Source organism: Apaloderma vittatum, unplaced genomic scaffold (assembly GCF_000703405.1).
Source record: "Apaloderma vittatum isolate BGI_N311 unplaced genomic scaffold, ASM70340v1 scaffold898, whole genome shotgun sequence".
In the NCBI taxonomy this organism is placed as follows: domain Eukaryota; kingdom Metazoa; phylum Chordata; class Aves; order Trogoniformes; family Trogonidae; genus Apaloderma; species Apaloderma vittatum.
In genome coordinates this window covers 3,604-28,555 of record NW_009730991.1, presented here as the reverse complement: position 1 = coordinate 28,555, position 24,952 = coordinate 3,604, and the positions used below count along the sequence as shown (strand labels likewise).

Below are 24,952 nucleotides of genomic sequence, written 5' to 3'. Positions count from 1 at the left end.
TTAAAGGCAGAGGCTTACACCAAGCCACTGAATGTTTTCTTTGGAAGGAATCACTGCTAATTAAACAGCATGGGTCTCCCTTGTGTTTTTTACATATATATTTTTAAATTTTGCACATTTTATAGAAGAATACAGACTTAAGTTAGTAACGGGCTATAATAGTATAAAAATGCTTTCTAAAAGATATGAATATAAAATGTGGTAGAAAAACAGACGAGGGAAAAGAAAAACTGTCCTAAACATCAACACTGTTTTCAGGTGCTGGCCATGTAAATACTCCAGTCATGGTACATGAGTTGCACATGCATGAATCTTGAAAATCTTAACCAGGAATCTGTCAGATTTGCACATGTATTCCCACATCAATAGGGTAAATATTTTGCAGGACCAACATTAACCCCATTCCATCTGTACATCACAGGACTCAAACACGAAATATATGTCAGTTTACTTTCTTTGGCAAATAACATCATGCTTCTATAATGGTCGAATCTCCCTAGTTCTCTCAAAAAAACCTTAACCAACCAAACAAAAAAAAAAACAACCATCAAAAAACCGACCCAAACCTAAAAACCGTGATCATCTATTACCAAGAAGGAAAAAATGTCCCACTCAGAGCTTTTACAGGGACAATCCTTCCAAAGTCTTTGAAACACACAAGTTTGCCAGATGTTCTAGTACTGTACTCACAGTGGGAATTCTTCAGTACCAAAGAAAGTTGATGGGCTTAGGTGTGACGTTGCAAAAAAGAAACAAATAAATCTAGCTTAGTTTAGATATTATTGGGCAGGGACTTACAGACAGTGAATGTGTGCGGTATGAGATTTTTTCTTAAATTAAAAACCCCAACAGTTATTCAAGATTACCAATCTGAAGAATGAGACATTTAAACTTTGAATGTAGCATGGTGCTAGCATTAGAAAAGTCTCACCAGAACCTCTACTCTCCCTCTTCTTCCCAATTGCTAAACACCTGCTGCAAAGAAACTCTTGCATTAATAAAAACAGGGAACAGAGAAAAGCAGGTGAGCAATTGACTATATCATTCCATACAGGAATTTGACAAGAATTAATAGGAAGTACAGTGCAGATATTGAGTCAGTAGAAACCCTGAGAAGAACGAACTAAGTGACAAGTAGGTCATTTAGACAGACCAAACACCTCCAAAATTTTGTGAGTATAGTAGGGTGAGAGTACAGTAACAACAGAAGACATGATGTACAGAGAAAGCATTAAGATTTTCCTATATTTTAAAGCCTATGACTTTCTTTTCCAGATTAAGATCACAGCATTTTAGATTCCTTAAAGTTATAACATAATGTTACCTGGAAGGCCCCACAAGAGAGACTGTTGCATAAGGGTCACAATTCTGTCCATTTATAAGAGGCAACCCATGGCACTCCTTTATGCTACAAGGAAAAGGCAATCAGTAGATCAGTGAAGCTATATTTTTGCCTTAAAAAACACAAAATAAATCAATGCTTTCTTTTTAAAAGGATTTTAAGTCCTGCCGTGCTACACACCGATACATACATTGATCCAATGTCATGTACGCATATGAAGTAGGTCGTAACTACAGATCTCTGGATGGTAATATAAGATAGTAGTCAAATGTACAGTCAGACTTAGGGGGCTCTGTGGGAAGAAATTCTTGCAATTCTAAGAATTGTTTCAATAAAAGACATTCCAGTATCACACATGTATAGAAAATCCTAAGTAAAATGAACCACTTAAGGGAAACTTCATAAATTTTTTAATTTGATTCCTCAAAGGCCACAGAAAGCTATCTGGCTTTATCCACATGACAGTAACTACATTTGGAAGGCATTAAAATAGATTCAAATGTTTTGTTTTGGCCAAACTACATTCTGAGTTGACCAGGCTGAGAAATGCAAAGTCATATCCTGAAATGCTATTTTGAATTAAGCATCCAAAATTACTATATAGTTCCAGCACATCTAGATACTGTCCATACTATTCAGTCACAAAGAGAAAATCAGTCTACCTTTGAAATAGTGTTTAAAGGTGAGGGGTTTTTCCAAACTTCTTTCACAATACCACATGATCACAGTTAAACAGCCCTTTTATAAAAACCGTGCCTCCATAATTTGTATAGTACAAGTTTTAAGCTGGCGTTTAACAGGTACAAACGCACATTGTTCACCACTCCTGATGCAAAGGGATGAGATGGATAGAAAGTAATGCTCATGGGGACAGAGACATATTTTCTGGACCTTTTGTGAATGTTTGCAACCTTTTTGAATCTCACAGCAGCAACACTACTAGAAACAGACTGGGCCAGCAAGCTGAACAACCTTTCCACCTACGAGTATTAACTAAAAACAGCTTGAACAATAAAAGTAAAGAACAACTGTAGATTTCCAGCAGAAACTAGACTTTCTACTAAAATGATGCTCTAGTGTAGCTATACACACACTTTAGTATTTAAGTCCAGAAACATATTCAGCAGATTACAAAACTTCATAAATAAGACACAAATGAGATCTGAATGTCATATTCCTGTTCTCTCTTTTTAAAATTGTTTCTTTTTAGATAGTGTACTGCAGGAATTAAACTAAATTAATGCAAGTAAGTTTTGGTTACCATAATTAATTTGAATAAAATCCAAAACTTACGTAAATTAAGGAGAAAATATTTCTGCTTTAAGTTAATTTAAATAAATATTCTAGTACTATAACGTGCAATGTTAAGTTGGGCAAATCAAGTTAAAGTCACATAGCAGTAAAAGTAACTACACATTGTTGTTAAGTAAATGCTTTCTATACTGTAGAAAAAGTGTTAAATGAGTAACAAGAGTTGAAACAAACACAAGCAGGGAAACAACAGACATTAACACTCCTTTGCTGCCTCAAAACTCCACCCTCCTTGGAGTGTGCATGATTACAAAACAGACGGTATTTCCCCATCCTCAAAAATGCCTTTGTTTTGGCTAGCTCAGGGCACACTTAGTTATGAATCACCACACAATCATTTATTATTTTTCTTCCAGTTTTCAAGTAGGTGGCCTTCAGCATTTCAATAATTTTTGAATCACAAAGAACGTCATGGTGATTTCAAATCCATCATTTAATCAGGTTCTTGAAATCTCCAGTTGTTTCATAAGCATTAACTGATTCCTCCTCTAACACGCACAACCCAGAATATTGGCAACCAAAATCAAAATGTCTAGATATTTCGGACATTTGAGGTATCTGATCTGAGGCAGCTTGGACTTGATCCTGTTAGACTATCAGGCATTTTGTAGTGCTAAATGCACTGTCTCTGCAGCTCCCAGAGATTTTCAGTTTCAGGTGTGAGGGCTGAGTGTACCTGTGAGTTAGCCTCGTAGAATCAAAGAATGCTTTGGGTTGGAAGGGACCTTAAAGATCATCCAAGTTCCAATCTCCCACCATGGGCAGGGACCCCTTCCACTAGATCAGGCTGCTCAAAGCCCCATCCAACATGACCTTGGCCACTTCCACTGAGGGGGCATCCACAACTTCTCTGGGCAATTTGTTCCAGTGCCTCACCACCCTCACAGAAAACAATTTCTTCCTCATACCTAATCTGTATCTACCTTCTTTCACTTTGAACCTGTTTCCCCTTGGCCTATCCTCCCCTTCTTTCCTGTAGGCCCATTTAAGGACTGGAAGGCCACTATAAGGTCTCCCTGGAGCCTTCTCTTCTCCAGGCTTAACAGCCCCAACACTCTCAGTCTATCTTCAGAGAAGAGGTGCTCCAACCCCTTGATCATCTTAGTGGCCTCCTCCTTCTGGGCTGTGAGCACACACTGCTGGCTCACACTCAGTTTTTCCATCCACTAACACCCTCCAAGTCCTTCTCTGCAGGGCTGCTTTCCATCTACCCATTGTCCAGCCTGTACTTGTGATTTGGATTGCTGCAATTCAGGTGCAGGATCTTGCACTTGGGCTTACTGGATTTCATGACACTTGCACAGGATCACCTCTCAAGTCTGCCCAGGTCCCTCTGGATGGCATCCCTTCCCTCCAGCATGTCGACCACATAGTCTGTTATCTTCAGCAAACTTGCTGAGGGTGCACTTGATCCCAGTGTCCACATCACTGACAAAGATGTTAAACAGCAACGGTTTCAATACTAACCCCTGAGAAACACCACTTGTCACTGGTCTGCACGTGGACATTGAGTTGTTGCCTGCACCTCTTTGAGTGCAACCATCCAGCCAGTTCCTTATCTGCTGAATGGTCCATCTTCCAAGTCCACGTCTCTCCAATTTAGAGACCTGGATGTCATGTGGGGGAGTGTCAAATGCTTTGCACAAATCCAGGTAGATAAAGTCAGCTATTCTTCCCTTATTCACTGACACCGTAGCCCCGTCATAGAAAGTCACCAAATTTGTCAGGCATGACTGGCCCTTAGTGAAGCCATGTTGTGTGTCACCAATCACCTCCTTATTTTCCACATGCCCTAGTATAGTTTCCATGATGATCCGCTCCATGACCTTGACAGGCACCAAGGTGAGACTGACTGGCCTGTAGTCACCTGGGTCTTCCGCTGTTTTAAAAATAGGGCTTACATTTCCCCTTTTCCAGTCAGTGGGAACTTCACCAGACTACCATGACTTCTCAAATACGATGGATAGTGGCTTAGCAACTTCATTTGCCAGTTCCCTCAGGACCTGTGAATGCATCTCATTAGGTCTCATGGACTTGTGCACTTTCAGGTTCCTTAGATGGTCTTGAACCTGATCTTCTCCTATAGTAGGTGGCCCTTCATTCTCCCAGTTCCTGCCTTTGCCTTCTCCGACTAGGGCAGTGTGGTTGAAGCCCTTGCCAGTGAAGACCAAGGCAAAAAAGTCATTGAGCACCTCAGCCTTCTCCATATCCTGGGTAACCAGGTCTCCTGGAGAAGGCCCACATTATCTCTAGTCTTCCTTTTATCACCAACGTACCTGTAGAAGCTGTTCTTTTTGCTCTTCGCATCCCTGGACAAACTGAATTCTGTCAGAGCTTTGGCCTTCCCTTACTTGATCCCTGGCTGCTCAGACAACTTCTTTCCTCCCAGGCTGTCTGTCCTTGCTTCCACCCTCTACTGGCTTTTTTTTTTGTTCTTTTTTTGTCCAGGAGCTCCTTTTTCATCCATGGAGGCCATCCTGGTGTTTTTGCCTGACTGCCTCTTCATCAGGACACACCACACCTGAGCTTGGAGGAGATGATCCTTGAATACTGACCAGCTTTCTTGGGTCCCTCTTTCCTCCAGGGCTTTATCCCATGATACCTTACCAAGCAGGTTCTTGAAGACACCATAGCCTGTCCTTCTGAAGTCCCGGGTAGCAAGCTTGCTTTGCATCCTCCTCACTACCCCAAAGATCTCGGACTACACCACTTCATCGTCACTGTAGTCAAGGCTGCCCTTGAGCTTTGCATTCCCCACAAACCCCTCCTTTTTGAGAATAGGGTCCAGCAGGGCACCTCTCCTTGTTGGCTCCTCTATCACTTGGAGGAGGAAGTTACCACCAACGCATTCCAGGAACCTCCTGGATTGCTTATGCTCTGCTGTTTTGTCCCTCCAGCAGGTATCAGAATGGTTGTAGTGCCTCATGAGGACCAGGGCTTGTGAATGTCAGGCCGCTCCTATCTGTGTGTAGAGTGCATCATCCACTTGGTCCTCCTGGTCGGGTAACCTGTAGCAAACTCCTACTATAATTTCATCTTTCCCTGCCCTTCCTTTAATCCTGACCCATAAGCTCCATGCACTCTAGCTGCTCACTGACGTAGAGGGTGACATCCCCTGCCTGTTCCCCCTGTCTGTCCTTCCTAAAGAGTCTACACCTTTCCATTCCAAAACTCCAGTTGTAGGAGCCATCCCATGACATCTCTGTGATGCCAGTAAGATCATAGCCCTGCAGGCGTGCATATACACCCCTCTAACTCCTCTTGGCTTATTCTCCACGCTACGCAAATTTGCATAAAGGCATTGAAGTAGTGCCCTCAACAAAGCTGACTTATTGACTGGATTTTCTTGGTGCTGCTCTAAAGATGAGGTGACCTTGAATCTTATAGGAAATTCACAGAAGATGGATCAAGTCAAGCTTATCTGGATAGAATTCAACTATTTTAAGAACAATGACACAATTTCTCTTCCTACAGCCTGTGTGATGTTCATGAAGCTCCTGGATTTCTCTAGCAAACATACATAAATCCTACAGAAAGCAGCTCCTTTCCCTGTGCATCAAGCTCCTCACTCCTTTCTCCGTGACTGTATGAATGATCCGCATACTGACATAATGATCCTGTGGGAAAACATGTATTATATTAACAAAAACTGATCTCTACTTCTGGTTACATAAACAGCTTGTTCCAGCCTCACCTGTCTTCTTACAGCTTGATCACAACATACATGAACTAAAGCAAGGCTTTGTGATTTTACTGACAGCTACACAGAACTGCAGAACCAGAACTAGAGCTGTCACTTCAAGCTGATTTCATGCTCCAGTCAGTCACCCCATGTAGGCAGCTCTAGTGTTCCCTTTTCATCTCTTGCCCAAGTCCCATTTCTGTTGCCAGCAAGCAAGGTCTATCTAGCTTAGACAGCCTACGCTGTTCTAACATCTCAAAAAAACAAACAATGCTCCAGTCCTCCTGACCACCCATTCCTAGTATTCCCGCATCTTTCTGTTTCAGGCCTATCAGGCTCAAGAATTTATTTAAAATTTATCTCACCCCCTCCCCTTCCATCTCTCACTCTAAGCTAGCCAGTCATAACCATATTCTAACTCTCTGGTTACTGCCTGGTGTTTGCTTTACACACATCATCTGACAGCACAGCTAAGTCAACTGAACTGCATACCAGTGGTGGATCCTCCTTCTCCTATACTCCTGCTTTGCACCTAACAACTATGGTGATTCTTTTTACTAACCTTATAGAAAACTATTTAGGTTTTGAGTAAGTCTTCAGTCAGTTTGGCAACCTGAATTAACCTAGTTATGCAGAAGATCTCGCAAGCTAAATAGGCAGTGCAAGAGAAATAGCCGTTAAAGGTAGGAAGCCATTAAATCAACTCAGCACTGTCAAACCAGATTATTACTCCCTAGGGACTGAATACATGAGATCAAATTACTCTAGATAATTTTAAGCTACTAAACAAACAGCCTCCAGTAAGTGTGTTTAAAAATTCCTGAATATGTTTGAAGTGGCTCAATTACAGTAGACTTAACAGAAACGGAAAAGTGCAACCTCAGTAAGTTCACCAGCAAGCAAATCTCACTGGAATACTGTCCCTCCCTAAAGAATCACGAAAAGCACTAGAACTGCAATACTTTATGACAGGAAAAAAAAAAACAACAAAAAACACCCAAACGCAACAACAAAACCCAAACACTTTGACCAATCAAAAAGAAAATAATACTAAATATAGACTCTTATTCTGACGGTCATAATAAATGTATTTCCACCATATGGCAAACTTACAGCTTTGACAAATGGTTTCATCTACCTAGGCTGGCACAAGCAATTTTTATTCCAAAGGCATAAATGCATAGAGTGTGAAGGAGACAGAAACTTAAAAGCCTTTTATACTTAAAACTAATGCATCTTTATGTAAAGTTTAAGCAATAGCTAACAGAAGGACTTTTGTTCTTTTCTCAAACTACTGATCAGTTAAGGTACAGTGTAAGAAATCTTCCAGTTTACACTAATTCTTGCTTCACATCTCAGTAGTTTGTTCTCCAAGGGAAGGTTCATACTGGATATATAAGCCTTTCAGATACAATTGATGTATTCAGCTCATAAGATGGAAATAAGTCCTTAAACAGACACAGCCTGCAATAAACCCCCTTAATGACAGAGACTCTATCTCCACCAACCAACTAAAATCCTCCAAGTGTAGAAACTCAGTAACTGCAGACATCACGATTCATACACGTCATAGAAATTGTTATGTTCCCTGGAATGACTTCATACAATTAGATTAAATATAAACAGGACAGTAAGAAAACGACAGGTCAATTTAAGATAGTATAATGTATAATTTATTTAGAAAAGTGCAAAAAAAGGACAAAATCTAGCTGCAATAAGCCATTTCTGGGCTTTCAAGTACTCACATTTTAAATACATAAAACTGCTTCTTTCAGAGTTGTGGGATGTTAAACACAGAGAAGGCAAGTACTACCATTCAACCACCTAATTTGGCAAGAAACTGTTCAAGCATCACCTGTTGCAGCAGGGGCAGATACCCAAGCACGTAAACTTGTTTTTACAGACTCCCAGAAAGCAGAGCTGCAAGTATGCAGTTTTGAAATGTGCTACTACACATGCCATTCTGGTTTTGAAAAGGAGTCCACACTGATTCAGCAGGTAACCTACTGCATCGGATTTCTTCCCTCCTCATTCACACATCAGAAAAGGAAATAAGTAGCATTGGAGAAAAACAAAAATTGAAATTCAAAAATGGTCTGTGGATGTATCTGCATGATATTTTACAGTTTCCAATTATTACAAAAATTACGTGCAAAATCAAGTCTTAGTCCACTGTAAATGGTCTCTAAGATAGTCCTTCACCAAAGGAAGATTAACTTTATGCTTGTATTTCATAAAAAGTGTAAGGGCTTCATTTATTTAAGACAATTTAACTTTCTCCAAGGAAAAAAAAAATAATTCATTTTTAGAATGATTACACAATCTCTGAGAGCCCTAGCTGGCTTCAGAAAGTCCCACCTTAAGAAAACTGGCTGTCATTTTGTCCTCTCCCTTTTTTTTCTCCCCAGCATCAAGTGAGACTAGATCAGCCAGTTGTGGGATTTCTTGAACACGACCACTTTTGGTCAACTTGAGTAAAAGAAGGGAACTTCCAGTTTTTAAGAAGGGGTATATTTTTTTGTGATGTATTCGTATTTGTCCTTCCTCAAGCTTACTTCTCTTACATAAAGTTGGGGAATGAAGCCCTAATAAGGATCTAAATCTACAAAAAACACCCAGAAGGAGGCAGGCGAGAGGGATAGAGGACAAAAAGAAACAAGCAAGAGGAATCACATTCCTGGTTTCAACAACTGACCATCCCTTCCTCATATGCAGCAACACTTATCTTTCTAAAATCACGTTCTTTTCCCAGCAAGACCTTGTTTGGAAAAACTGAGTTTACTATATGTAGTAGCATGAGAAATGAAGACTTCCTCCCTTGCACATTAGCTGTAAGAGGCTAACATTGAAATCAGCTCTCTGTTGTCCAAATTCTTAACTTTAAAAAAATGCTTCCTACTGGAATTACTCTCAGTTTTTATATCAACATTCATCATAAAACCCACCTAGAAAAGTAACAAAAAAAGCTTCTACAACCATATCTACTGAATCAAAATAAGATTAATTCATTCCCTAGTCAGGTCTGATCCTATTGCTTTGGTTCAGCCACAAACGAAATAAACTTATTCTGCACTTTTTCTTTAATACTGGTGATATTGTCTTTTTTGAAATTAAATATGCCAAAATTTTACTTTTTCTATGAGGCTCTTTGGAATAAAAATTAAGTTCAGTAGTGAAAACTTCTTTTCAGTTGCTGCTAGGAAATTCTAATGAAAGGTGGCAATATTATGCTGCTTCAGTATGGCAACTCCTGTATTTTGTTTTCTTGTAACATTCCCTACCATGGCTAACCATGAGGAATTAATTCTGAGGCAAAACTAAAAGCACGTTTTCACATAACGAACCAGAATACTACTACTGAAAAATTTTCACAGTTACCAAACCACCAGCAGCACCTCTATTCTGTCAGTAAGAATAGTATTGCAAGTTTTGGTTTTAGCTGCAGTCAACATTCCTACCTTTCTCATGAGACCCAATTCAAACAGAATTACAAGACAGCGAACTAATGATACCAGATTATCGTGCTGAGTCCTAGCAAAAATTAGTGCTTTAGGAGCAACTGAAATGAGCAGTTGTGAAAAACTTCTGCAGGAGTTTCCTAAGCACATATCTACTCCCTCAGAAAGGGCAGGCTCCAAATAAAGTCATATAAAATAAAAATATTATTGGTAGCAGGATGGACAGACATTTAGTATTAGGAGAAACAAATCACATAATTCATCTTCTAACAAACATCTCAATATTCAAGAATTAATGTATTTCCTTACTGTACTACTAGTTGCTGGCACACGGATCCATTATCTGTTATCAGTTCATTCAGTTTTAATTCAAGGTGAACTTTTCCCTGAAAAAAACAAGACAGAAATACAAATACTTATTTTAAAAGTCTTTATTTTAAAAGTCTTTATTTTAAAAGTGGTGATTAGAACAATAATATATTTTACAATTAGAAGCTATTTAAGGTAATTCCAATACATCCACTTTGAGGAAGTATCTATTCTAAAGCATATATCCTGCAAGTAGAGTATGATGAATGCATTTGAACTTCAAGAGATAATAATAAAGAGAAGCACTATTCTCAACTGCAAGCAGCACATGAATTGGTCAAACACCCATAGGCTTAACCCCCCCCCCCCACAAATTTCTTCCAGTGTGAGGAAGTAAGACATAAGTCCCTCTCAGCTTTTTCAATGTAAGCACAAGATGAATCTCACAACACTGAATTTCTAAGCATTTCAGGAGAAAGTTCTAAAAATGAGCTTGGAATCTGAAGACAGGTATATTTAGAAAAGTAGAATAGTATGCAGTAGTCATAACCAGCAAATTTAATATTCAGCTGTGAAATTCTGTCCATCTAACCAAACTGAATATCATTTAGAAATTTACTATGCATCCCACTGCAGCTTTCAACTTTCATCAAGTTGCTAACGTACCCATGGAACAGTAAACACAACCAAAGGACAGGTAAAGGTAGCAATAATTGCTACATCTGGCTTCCTCCTTTTCTTTTTTTCTGACATAGTAGGATGTATTAAAAAAATAATCCAGTTGATGCCACAGGACAGACTTCAGAACTCAGCAAGGGCCACCCTACACTACTTTCTCAATAAAAGGCTCCAAATCCCCCAAACCATAACATGCAACTTTCTTGTGATGACCAAAATTTGGTGCTATAACCCTGCTCCAAACATCTACTGCCTGAACAATACTGCTACTCCTTTCAGTGCCTGGCTATTTGTGCTGGCTTTCATATCTAACATAACCAAACACCTACATAGTCTTTCCTCTAAACCACATTCTCCTTTCGGAATATATCTACTTGCTAAATGGAATGTTGGATGACGGTGGTCTGTCTACGACTACGATTATTAGGGAAGGGACCCGGAAGGTAATTTTAAAGGGTGTCAAAGCAAGCAAGCTGTAATATAAACTACAGTTATGCTGTACAAGACTAAAATGAAAGTAGTAGTAGCTGACCTTGTACACACTTCTACAGTACTCACATTTTGACATAAAACTGAAGTGGCTTTATTGTAAATCCTCTGCGGCAAGGGCTATGTTTCTTTCTCTGTACATCACACGGGAGGAGAAGCGAAGTTTATTTTATAAGGAAGTTCTAAATGTAACTATTTTGGGATGCCTGCCAAGTGTATTGCAAACTGCTACTACACGGAATGGAAAACAGGTACATTAAGAAAATATTTGTGAAGCATAGAAACTCAGCTACAAAGATAGATTTACAGGATAAAAGCAGGATACTAACAAGTGTGCCAGCATCCTTACAAGGCAAAGTTTTTGAATGACAAATGAAAAGACAACATTAGTATTATTTACTATAATATCTGACTTAACGGGTTCTACTAGGCAAACCTTACAAACGGCCTAAACATTTTGTTTTCACTTTTAAAAAACCCAGAAAGCTACAAATCATGTGTTCTACGCTCATCAGTAGGAGTAAAATAGCAAGTTTATTGCTCCTGTCAACTATATGTAGATGTAGTTTGTTCAAAACTCAGCACCACCATGACTACAGTAACATGGCTCTAAGTAAATATTTCCTTAACACGTATGGAGAGTTGTTGAGAGCAGTGCAATGGTTTCCTAAACTGGGTGATCTCCAGATCTATATCAGAACTTTTGACATAATACGCAACCAGGTTTTAAACAGCCATTCTTTTACAATAAATAAGCAGTGCACTTTATGTGAACTCACTTTTCACATGCAGATCTCGGGGTTTACAAACATTTTAACAATTTTCAGTTACTGACCAGAGGAAGAAACCACTGAGCCAAACTGAATATCCATAAAACCACGGGCCCAGATGGGATGTACCCACGAGTGCTGAGAGAGCTGGCAGATGCTATTGCTATGCCACCCTCCACCATCTTTGAAAGACTATGGAGAACAGGAGAGGTGCCTGAGGACTGAAGGAAGGCCAATGTCACTCCAGCCTTCAAAAAAGCCAAAAAATATGATCCAGGGAACTAAAGACTGGTTAGTCTCACCTCTGTCCCTGAAAAGGTGCTGGAACAAATTGTCCTGGATTTCATGACAAAACATGTGGAAGAAAGTTACTGGGAGAGGTCAACATGGATTCACCAAGGGCAAATCACGCTTGACCAACCTGACAGCTTTCTATGATGCCATAACTGGCTGGTTAGACGAGGGCAGAGCAGTGGATGTCATTTACCTTGACTTCAGCAAGGCTTTTGACACTGTCTCCCATAACATCCTCATTAGGAAATTCAGGGAGTGTGGGTTAGATGAGTGGACAGTGAGGTGGATGGAGAGCTGACTGACTGACAGAGCTCAGAGGGTCGTGATCAATGGTGTGGGGTCGAGTTGGAGGCCTTTAACCAGCAGTGTTCCCCAGGGGCCAGTACTGGGTCAGATCTTATTCAACATATTCATCAGTGACCTAGACCAGGGGACAGAGCATATTCTCAGAAAGTTTGCTGATGATACAAAACTGAGAGGTGTGACTGACACACCAGAGGGCTGTGCTGTCATCCAGTGTGACCTGGACAGGCCGGAGAGTTGGGCAGAGAGGAACTGAATGAGGTTCAACAAAAGCGAATGCAGGGTCCTGTACCTGAGGAGGAACCACTCCATACATTAGTATAGACTAGGAATAGACCTGCTGGAAGGTAGCCCTGAGGAGAAGGAGCATGGAGTCCTGGTAGACAGTAAGTTAACCATGAGCCAGCAATGTGCCCTTCTTGCCAAGAAGGCCAGTGATATCCTGGCCTGCATTAAGATGAGTGTGGCCAGTAGGTCAAGAGGGGTCATCCTGCCCCTCTATTCTGCCCTGGTGAGGCCACATCTGGAATACTGTGTCCAGTTCTGGGCTCCTGAGTTCAAGAGGGACAGGGAACTGCTGGAGAGAGCCCAGCGGAGGGCAACAAAGATGACTCGGGATCTGGAGCATCTCTCTTACGAGTAAAGGTTGAGAGAACTGGGACTGTTTAGCCTGGAGAAAAGACTGGGAGGAGACCTTATCAATGTCTACAAATGTCTAAAGGGTGGGTGCAGGGAGGATGGAGCTAGACAATTTTGTTACACCGTTTAGTTTTAGAATTGCGTTTTAGTGCTGTATTTTACAATTTTTTTCTCATCACCGTTTTGATATTTTGATAATTTCCAAATTATAAAATATTAGCAGTTATCTACCAAAAATACAAGTTTTGTAGTTTTCTAAGGCTTGCAAGTGGAAATTGGGCTGGCAATTTTATTTTAAATATTTACATCAATAGACACTCACATACTGTGCCCACATTCCATATACAGAATCACACTACTGTTTCAGGTGTACCACAGTAACTTCTGACAGCATTAGTTTCCGTCATAAAACCTTCTCTCCTTTAAATTAAAGAGGAGGGAATTCACTCTCTCTTCTGAAGGGTACTCCATGCTTGGGAAAGTTACTGAGGGTAATGGTGGGGATTAAACAGAGTTAGTTAGAAATGGTAACTGTTATTTTCTAGTTCCTTCCTCAACATCAGAAACTCTAGATTACAGTAGAGTAATCCCAGTTTCTCCCAATTCAGTGGAACAAATATCACAACTGAGCTAATGAATTTTTAATAGGAAAGATCATTTTTATGCCATACATACTATGCCAACATGCATGCAGAAGAAAAAAAATTCTAAGACAAAAGCTAGAGAACTTTAATAAAAACAAAACACCACCAGTAAATTAAAAAAAACAAAAACACCACGAAAACCAAAGGCACTAAATAACCTACTTAGAAGGATCCTTGGTAAACTGATGTCCTTGTGGCATATGGAAAGTAAAAAGGGGGTTCAGGAATATTTCACAAAATATACAATATTAACACATTTAGTACTGCTTAAGTTGTTAATTCTTTGTGCTTATTGCAAAAATATTTTTACATAGTAGATACAGGTTCTGTCAGCTTCTATTGCCTTTTTTCCCCAGCTTTCCCATTCTAAATTAGTGCAAACACATACCACACTCCTGAAGTGTACTATATTTTACTATCTATCACACTGAGATCCCAGCACTATGTAATGGACAGCAGTTCCACAGTACTAGTTTAACTCTGATAACCCCATGAGGTTTACTTTACCCAGATGTTTGTTTTTTCCCTAGGGTTAGAGATCTGATCCACTAGGAATCTACAATCTGTCTTAAGGCTCCACCTCCATTTTTCCAAACGTACACATTAGATGGTGGACAAAGGAAAAAGCTTTAAGAAAACAAGACGAATATTCATTTATAATATTGTGATCATCTACAAACAAAAAAAAAAACAAAACAAAGCAAAACACAAACACATGACACAATAACACATGAGCACAAAAACACAGAGCAGATGCTTTTTAAAAATTCAATTTTTACACACTTTCAATGTCTGGGAAGAGGCCACTCTCCTTCCATACACACTTCCACAACACGCTTTTACTTTGCTCAACTTTTAATTACCTTCGCTTCAGATTACCTGTAAGTACAGAACTGTGAAACCGGAATAGAAAATAACTGGTCTACAGCTTCTGTATTGAGTGGATTGTGACCCTAGAGAAGTTCTAAATTTATTTTAAGGCAGTTTCAGATAATGACTGGTCTGTTTATTTCTCCACCTCCTCAATCCAGCTAGGAATCAGCAAGTTTAACTCTCGGGAATGCCACGAAAGACGAAATGTTACATTTAATACACTTTTAAGCCTTCTGGAAGCTGTCAAAGTCAGTAACAAACTCAAATGTCTTCCAGTGATACTTCACTTGTCCTGTCAAGGTATGGTTGACAATTTTCCACATAGACTGTAAGAACTGATGAACTGTTAAGAAAAAAAGTAAATATCCAAGATATGCTTGTCACTAGACAGCCAGTGCCAAAGCACTGACAACACGGTATGGATTTTGTACATCTACAAGCTGTGTACCATAATATTTAACATGCACCTCCACCACTAATGTACCTGATATATAGGCTGCTCATTACTCCAGACAGAACACTGGTGCACAGAAAGTACAGTTTACTTGAAGCAAACAAAGATTTAAGGAAAAAAAAAGAACATCGAAATCCCAACCACAAAAACTGCAATATGTCCTGGATATAGCTAAGGAACACTACAATTCCAAGCCATTCTATTGTCTTACACCCATGATAAATTCTGGAAAATACTCAGACAGAACTAGAGGAAAGATTTGAACTACATGTCTGGTGCCATAAGGAGAATAGCATATCTGAAAAGTTTTTTCCTCCCCTAAACTGTTACCTAAGCTTTATAAACATTCGTGCACTTTTCCTCTGCTATTTTTGCCTATGTCCAACCAACAATCTTGCATAGCACCAGTATCTCCAAGTTTTGGAGACTTTAACCATTTCCTGTCACCTAAGCAGACACCATTTCAGAAAACATCAAAACTAACTAAAAAAAAAAAAGATTCAGTAGTTTCCCAAATCATGCACTTGTCTCAAGAACATGGCTTCTGCAAAGATACTAGCCATCAATGTTAGGACATTTCCCAAACATCCAACTTAGAAATGTAGAACGTGCATCATTCTCTAATCAAGCTGAAAAACACAACCATCTCACAAGAATTAGACAGATGATAACCTCTCCCACAGTTCACTATAAACTTCTACCACTACATGCACTTACCTATATTTAATTTAAAAAAAGTCATAACAGTTACCTGAACTTCTGAGTTAGAATCAACAGCATGAAGCATAAACCAGTTCTCTTTTCCTGTGTAGTTGCATAAATCCTCTTTTTTGATTGACACCTTTCCTGGGGGAGGGAGGCAATGAGAGATAAACATAAATATCACTTTCATCTGAAAAGTAGAAATATTTAAATAAATTTGAAGTTTGATTTCTGTTTAAACTCTTTGTTTTGAGGTGTTTTTTGGCTTATGATAGCATATGAAAAGCTTATGGAACCAAGCCACATGAAGCATAAGTAAAGCAGAAAAATAATTTATATAAAGCCAAAACAAGTTATTACAATGTTATCTTGGATATCACTAATAATAAGATTAGGCAAAATAAAGAACACAATTGTGGCTGCAAATAAGGTAGTAAAGATTTGAGAGAAGAGTAACGATGCTGAAGAATGTTTAAATAGGAAATTGAATATAGATGACTGGCTTTCTGATTGCTATTTGGAAAGCTATTACACCAAATTATCCTGGTGCAAATAATCTCCTTCCTCAATTTAAGTAATGTGAAACCTTCTTCCACAGTACAGTGTTAGAGCTTCATAGCAACTATATCCAAAAAGCAGCTGCAACAGAGCAGCGAGCAAAAAACAAAACCAAAAATCCCCACCTCCTGTGATTTTTCACCTAAGCTACATGAAGCATTTTGCAGCAACTTGTAAGGCACTAAGTTAAAGACTGCACTGACAGAGAAAATACAAATATAAATATCTTGAAATAGCTTTAAGAATTATTCCACAATTGCAGTTATTCTGCAATTATTCCACAATTCATTCTTTAAAAACCTACATGTAACACTAATTATTAAAATATTTCAATGAAACAGGAGAAAAACGTAATTTAAAAATGTACTATAAAATGTCCTACTAGCCTAAAAAATAAACATATTTTAGTATAACTGAATAAAGCAAGGAAACAAGATCCTGCTTCTCAAATCTTAATATAACATCTAGGTTAAGTGCACTATACACTGTGTTTCAAAAAAATGTAACACTTTAATAATTGCATCCTTAATAGTACAGATAATGATAATCAGAACAACCAAATGTTTTGCAAGATGACAGCAGACAGTACCCCAGAACTTACCTATACGGAGGTCTTTTTGTAAAACACTTTTATCATAAATGTAGAAGGACAACCACTGGAACGTTCTTGGAATCTCAAAGTAAAACTCTTCCCCAAAATAAGGGCTGAAAAGAAAGACTTAAAGTTAAAATAGAAAAACACTTTATGTAGTTTACAGAAGACAAACATTAAAATGCTATACTTTTACATTTTACTGGACCTGATGTCACCAATGCAAGTGAGCTACTTGGTGACATCAAGAACGCAGGCAGCCTGGGCTGCAGTGATCATGAGTCGGTGTTCACAGTTCCGAGGGATACGGGTCAGGTAAAGAGTAAAGCCAGGACCTTGGATTTTAGGAAAGCAAACTTCTAGTTCTCCAAGGAGTCAGTCCAGAAGATCCCCATGGAAAGTGCCCTCAGGGACAAGGGAGCAGAACCAGTCCGGCAGATCTTTAAGGACACTTTCCATAGCCAGAGCTCTCGATCCCTGGGTGTAAGGAACCAGACAAGGAAGGCAAGACACCAGCATGGCTGAGTCAAGACCTGCTGGTCAAACCAAAGGGTAAGAAGGAAATGCACGGGCAGTGGCAGTAGGGACACATATCCTGGGAAGAGCATAGGGACACTGCCCAGTTGTGTAGGGATGGGGTCAGGGATGCCAAAGTGCAGCTGGAGCTGGATTTGGCAAGGGATGCAAAGTAAGAAAGGCTTCTACAGGTATGTCAATCAGAAAAGGAAGTTCCAAGAAAGCATATTCTCCCTGATGAGTAAGACTGGCAAGCTGGTAAACAGATGACGAGAAGACTGAGGCAGGTACTCAACAACCTTTTTGCCTCAGTCTTCACTGGCAAATTCTCTTCCCGCACCTCTTGAGTGGATGGACCATAAGACAGGGACTGGCGTAGCAAAGTCCCTCTCACTACAGAGAAGGTCAGGTTTGTGACCACCAAAGATGCATCCCAGAGTCCTAAGGGAATTGGTTGATATAGCTGCCAAGATATTTTTAAAGTCATGGCAGTTAAGTGAAGTCCCTGGTGACTGGCAAAAGGGAAACATTACACCCCTTTTTAAAAAGTGTAGAAAGGAGGACCCTGGAAACCAAACTGTCAGCCTCAACTCTATGTTTGGCAAGATCATGGAACAGATGGTTCTAGAAGCTATGCTAAGGCACATGGAAGACATGGCTTCACCAAGGGCACCTGCCTAACCAACCTAGTGGCCTTCTATGACAGAGTGGACAAGTGGACATCAATGGACAAGGGAAGAGCTGCAGATGTCATCTATCTGGATTTCTGTAAGGCCTTTGACACAGTTCCCCATGACATCCTTCCATCAGATTTGATGGATGCACTGTTTGGTGGATGAGGAACTGGTTGGAAGCTCACATCCAGAGGGTAGTGGTGAATGGTTCAATGTCCACATGGAGACTGGTGACATGTACTGTCCCTCAGGTCTGTACCAGGACCAATGCTTTTTAATATCTTTATCAATGAAGAATTTTTTCTAAGTGAGGGTGTTGAAACACCGAAACTGGTTGCCCAGAGAGATGGTAGAAGCCCCATCCTTGGAAACATTCAAGGTCAGGTTGGACAAGGCTCTGAGAAACCTTACCTAGTTAAAGATGTCCCTGCTCAGTGCATGGAAGTTGGACTAGATGACCTTTAAAGGTACCTTCCATCCCAAAATATTCAGCAATTCTATACTGTGGTCCTAGATCTTGGCCTTTATCACTATACATATCTATCAAAGTCATCCACAGCCAATTCATTACAAGAACATACAATAATACTACAAGTTCAAACTTCATTATGATGTTTATGTTCAAACAAATAAAAAAATCCGAGCACATATGAAGTGTTGTCTCCTCTGCAATTCAAATTCTATTTTTCTGTCTTGAAATTATTCTAGTCGGTTCTCCATCCACCCCACGTGACTTTGAGACACAAGTTTTATGTTTCTCTTCCTCATTCAGTACATGATTAAATTACATTAAAACATAATTTATTAATTACTTCACTAATAAACATTTGTGTAGCTCTAACTTTTCTGTCAAATTTGATGCTTAAAGATTCAGACCTGTAAAAAGAAGCATTAAGCATTAGCAACTATAAGACCTACAACGAAAAAGAGAAATGTTAATCCCATAATACACACATTCTCCTGCATATTGAAATGGTCACCCCATTTCTCCATCCAATGAAGTCCAATATAATATTTACAGTTCACTCAACTGCCATTTGCAGAGCCTTCCATGTAAAAAGACTCTAGGTTCCTCTGTATCAGACACGTCACACAATGTGTTGCTATCTTGACTGAAGGAATTTATACTTCATTAGATTTAATGGTACTTCATTAGATTTAATGAGTACTTATTAATGCAATGGTAGTCCGTAGTCAGAACTTTGTATTTCAAAAGACTGAACAAAATCACAATGTTCCATTGCAAGTTGTGAATTCTGAAAATCAAGTGCATCCACATACAAAAAAGAAAGACACAAAAATTGATATTTTTGTACTACTAGATTCTCAGACTTAAAATACTTTCAATTACCATGTAGTAGCATCACCAATGAAAGGTGTGCAGCTTCATGAAAATAATTTTAGCCTGTTTCCTTTCTAGAGAGAACTGTAATCACAGTCATACCAAATCCAGAAACAAAGTCTTGAGAGCTTTTTTGTTTCCCAATAAAGTACCGTTCTAACACCTTATTGCTACAATACTTCATTGAACTAACACAAATATGCTTATGTTTGGAACAATCAGTTCATATTATTACCTGCCCAAAAGGATAGCAGGAAGAATAGGATATCATCCCTACTCTATTCCCTCTAAAATAATTACAGAAAAACTACCAAATGCTTAAGGACTAATAGTTCATTAAATAAGTGAAAAACAAGAGAAAACTGGTAACTAACTAAAAAAATGGGAAAAAACACCACAGGTGAAAAAAATGCCATTCCAAATTTCTAGAATCTGTTTTCAGAAACGAAAGTTTTAATTCCAAGAATTAATTATGAAGTGTTTCACAAGTAAAAACGCTCCTTTTCTTCAAACACAGACCTTTTATAAAAGGTTTCAAAGCAGACAAATCAATATTAGACTTTGCTTGCTTCTCAGCTGAAAAATTTGCTTGTAGTTTTTCAGCTCCCCACTTTTTTTTTCTTTTTTAATTTTCAAAGCCAACAAATTCAGCTTTAACTTGAAAAGCTGGGTTCTTCTTGTCAGTACCACCATTGAAGGTATAAATTCAGGAGCGTTACCTTTAGCAGCAATACAGTCCTAAGCACCCTCAACTTCCTTATGACCTTGGCTACTCATTTTAATTATATTGACACAATAACTCAGACAAACAAAAAAAGATGAAATAAAGGCTGATTTTGAGTCAATTCCATGATATGGCTTCCCTAATAGCTACAAAAAATAATAGTTCACAGTACAAAGAGATATTACAGCAGGATGAATGAGCAGTGGGTGAACTAGCTGGCACTGGTATCAATGGAAATTCTGCTACTACCTCAGGTTCAATCATACTATCCTAAGAACACTAGACTGTGATGTACAGTATCAACTTCTGCGTATCACTAACGTGTGAAGTCCCTATTCTTGCTGGATCTATGTAACACTATGCAACCAATTATAATCAGGTAACTAGTCTGGGATAGAGACTAAGTAGCGATTTCCAAAAACTATTTAGCAGCCATATCTTATGGCTAAAGAGAGTAAACTTCCCAAGTTTCCCCTTGCAAAGAACCATCAGCCACTAACAATCATTATTTTGACCTCAACGTTACATTGTCTCAGAATTGGCAAGAACAAGCAGCTCAACAGTATAACTCTATATAGAAAGTAATGCATTATTTTATTTATGCTGGTATGTTTTTCCTTACCAAGAACACCACCACTGCCTTATGAATCAGCTGTTGATTGTTCTTTAGCAAAGTATTAGGTACAAAGAGAAAATTTAAGGTGAAGAATAAAAAGGATTAGTAGAGAAATTCTTTGGTGCATACAGAACTGGCTGAAGTGGTACAGTAGGCTACACCAATGAGGAATAATTAGAACGGTGAACTTACTTAACCTGTTCCTCAGGGATTCAGTCAGTTTAGTACTTTCATTCGTGGCTTTGATGCAAGAACTTTAAAAACTGTGATGGATGCAAAATTAGAAGATGGCGCTAATTCAAAGGAAGACCAGACTGTCATACAGGAAAGACTGGATTACAGTAATACAAGAAATTTAAATTTAAATGTGTGACATAGACATTTGCTCTTCCCTTCTTTGTTACATTAAACTGGCAGTTTTATGGAGGAAATTGACCAATGCCCCTAGATCTGTCATTTGAAAAAAAGCTACAGTTATAATCAACAAGAGAATAATTTTTTTTTATAACCTTGCATTCACACAAAGTTTACTTTGAAAAAAAGAAACTGAATGTAGTTTAAATAAAAAATGCAACACACACATGCCACAACCCCTCCCCAGTTTCTCATATTTGACCATAGGTATCTGAGGAGCCTCACAGATATCCTTTAAACTTCCCAGAGGAAAAAACTCAAATGTTATTTCAAAACCTACAGAAATCCCACACTGTGTCAGGAAATATTTCTTGAGTCATTAGTCAACATATCCTTCTTTCACTTCAGTATTAATTCATACTTTTCTAACTTTGAAAAGGCACTTGCTTCACATCTGCATTCTAACAATGGTCCCAATGCTACTGGAAGCCAAAACCTATTTGCACATTAAAAAACATATTTCTTCATTAGTTTTCAATCGCTCTAGCCAAAGATCATCTTAGTTCTAATGATAACTACTTCCACAGACATTTAACAAGCAGATATTCATAGAATATAATTTAGATCATAGCTAGTATAAATTTGCAGACAGTGACAAATTCTGACTAAATTATGCACTTAATAAAAAGCAAGCAAAGAACATGAAAAAAGACAATTAAATTCAAAGTTATATTTATGACTAAAATTATATTGTACTATACCTTCATAAAATTCACTTCACAAAATTTTCAGACTAATAAGGAGATCAGAGCTTTCATCTTCCCTTCCAGTACCTCTAGGTTAGTACAGTTAGTACAGCTTAACATAGTAATAAACAACAAGATGGTTTTGGAACAAGTCTCAGTCTTCATAACTCCACACATACACTAGTAATCACGTGTAAGCATCCAGCTTTGGTTACTGCTAATAGAAGATAACTTTATTATATTTCATCAGTTTGTATGGAAACCCACCCATGCTTACTTTCAGATCACCTGAAAGGTCTCATTTTGGAGGAGGCGGAAGTTGTGTAACTTAAGACCCTCCAAGTTTTTATGCTGTTATAGTGAGATTTCTGTTCCATTCTTGTGCAGAGTACTAATAGCATTTTTCTCATTTAATCATATTTCAGTTAAATTTCAGTACTGTTTTTTTTAAAAATATGGATCTAAGGTGATTTATTTTATCAAACATTTTACTACGCCGTTGACACTTCTTTTATTGTCAGGTATATATATTATAAATACCTATTTATATCGTATAAATTTAATAGTTCTTAAATTGAATCCAAAAAATCTGAATAAACACAAAATGTACTGAGTCTTGTTGTTAAGCACAGTAGTAACTTTTAGGGTTTCAACTATTAACATGTCAAAAAAATCAGATAGCAAAGTCTTTCTTTTTAAAAGAAGATATTTTGTGTTCCCTTTTACCCATCAAACTATGTATCTGAAGTGGAAATTTTAAGTTTCTGCTTTATCAATACACTCTAACATTTTTTGCTAAAGGATTACTCAGTTTAGTTTGTTTTGGTAATCAATCTCAATTGCAGCCAGTTAAATTCCAAAAATTTTTCTCAATCTGACTACAGCAGTTACAGATCAGGAGGATGAGCAAAATATTTGTTCCTGACTGCACATGTATTATTTTTGCTTTTTATGCAGAAGCATAAAGAGGCTTCAAAATGATGTTTTGAAAAAGTAAAATTCCAAATTTAAATTTGCCATATAAACAGTATGCTGTTCCTCACCTGACAACATCTAGAGAGGTGGCTCAAAGAACGAACACCAATGATAAAACTACTAAAATCTTATAACTAGGAAAAATTTCAAAAGTTTGGAATCAGCTTTCTGGCCTTTACAAAGCAGGTTTAATGTCTCCTCCAGATAACAAACTGTCACTCAGATATTCTGAACAATGCAGCTGCAACAATGATTCAGTATGGGTCATCAGTGAACTAAAGAGCTTTGAGACAAAGTGCTTACACTGATGCAGCTATGTTGTAATATTTTTTTTATTTGATTGCTTTTAAGGCTCTAAGTAGCAAAATCTACAGCTAAGCACTGCTCTGGAAGCCAGAGCAAGTCATTCTGGGTGAGTACAGGTTACAGCTTTCATAGAATCATAGAATGGCCTAGGTTGGAAAGGACCTTAGAGAACATCTAGTCCAACCTCCCTGTCATGAGCAGGGACGCCTCTCAACTAGATCAGGCTACTCAAGGCCTCATCCAACCTGGCCTTGAACACCTCCAGGGAGGGGCAGCCACAAATTCTCTGGACAATTTATTCCAGAGTCTCGCAACTCTCGTACTGCAGAATTTCTTCCTAAAATCCAGTCTCAATCTATTCTCCTTCAGTTTAAATCCACTTCCCCTTGTCCTATCACTGGACACTCTTGTAAAAAGTCCCTCCCCAGCCTTCCTGTAGGTTCCCTTCAGGTACTGGAAGGCAGTTATAAGCTGTGCCCTGAGTCTTCTCTCCTCCAGGCTGAACAATCCCAGATCCCTCAGTCTATCCTCGTAGCAGAGGTGCTTCAGTCTCTGGATCATCTTTGCAACACTCTCTGGAGTCAACTGTTCCAACAGATCTATGTCCCTCTTATGGTGGGGTCGCCAGAACTGGATGCAGTATTCAGGGTGGGGTCTCACAAGAGCAGAGTAGAGGGGGAGAATCACCTCTCTAGATCTGATGGCCACACTCCTCTCGATGCATCCCAGGATACAATTGGCCATCTGGGTTGCTTGAGCAGTTTCAAAACAAGAATTTTAGGAGAGAATGAAGCCTATTCAGGGGGACATCCCACAGCACACAAAACTCACAAATCGAAAAGTTCTAGCTCCTTCATTCTAAAAAGACTTATTGTAAAAAAGCAGAATTCCATCAATACAGAACAACCGCATGTCAGGGAGCAGGAAATTACATGGAGAGCCAAGTATCAAGCAGATTTCTTTCCCTTAGAAACAATGTGGCATGAAAAAGAATGTCATGCTGCTCAATGCAGCAGAATAAAGCAATAGTTTAATATGTTTTAGCATGCTTAATTTTAAAAGCACTGTACTACTTACAAGCCTCAATTCGGTCTTCTTTCAACTACTCCCACAATTAACACATTCCTGTAACATTTCTGGAGTAGTTGCCACAAGTCAGCTCTCACTTTAAAGAGGGATAAACAAAAGCACATGTACATTTATATATAACTTATTTTTATTATGAACTGAGGCCACCTTAAAAATTAAGCTTACCTTAAAGATTTTTCAACTACCTGTGTACGGAAAACTTCTTCTTGGTCCAAGTTTATGGTACAGAAAAAGTCTCTCATTTTGTTGGGTACTAAGTGTTTGGCATCATCTGTAAATAAAAAAAAAAAAGACTTTAAATATTGAGGGGGGAAAAACCCCACAAAATATCAAGCACAAAAAATTTACAATTTTAATGTGTGTCCAAAGTTTACTTTTCCATTCAATTAGCATGCATTTCCATAATTCTTTTCAATTCATAAGATCCAGTAGACTACAGAAATATTCCATGTGAAGCTGGATGTGGCAGAGTCAACACAAAGAGGACAGCACACTGATTCATGAACACCACT

At 38.6% G+C, this 24,952-nt stretch overlaps 1 protein-coding gene across 1 annotated transcript in view; it reads right to left on the bottom strand.

Annotated features, from left to right (window-relative positions):
* The window catches only part of RASA2 (RAS p21 protein activator 2), a 47,506-nt gene extending 22,801 nt beyond the window's left edge, over positions 1 to 24,705 (bottom strand). Inside the window, exons 1-5 of the mRNA XM_009874988.1 lie at positions 24,606 to 24,705; positions 17,108 to 17,211; positions 15,998 to 16,092; positions 10,103 to 10,179; positions 1,325 to 1,408 (exon numbers count right to left, since the gene is read on the bottom strand). Coding sequence (XP_009873290.1) covers positions 1,325 to 1,408; positions 10,103 to 10,179; positions 15,998 to 16,092; positions 17,108 to 17,211; positions 24,606 to 24,682 — 437 coding nt within the window. The 5' untranslated portion in view covers positions 24,683 to 24,705. The remainder of the gene's footprint in view (positions 1 to 1,324; positions 1,409 to 10,102; positions 10,180 to 15,997; positions 16,093 to 17,107; positions 17,212 to 24,605) is intronic.
* Between the last annotated feature and the right edge of the window lie 247 nt (positions 24,706 to 24,952).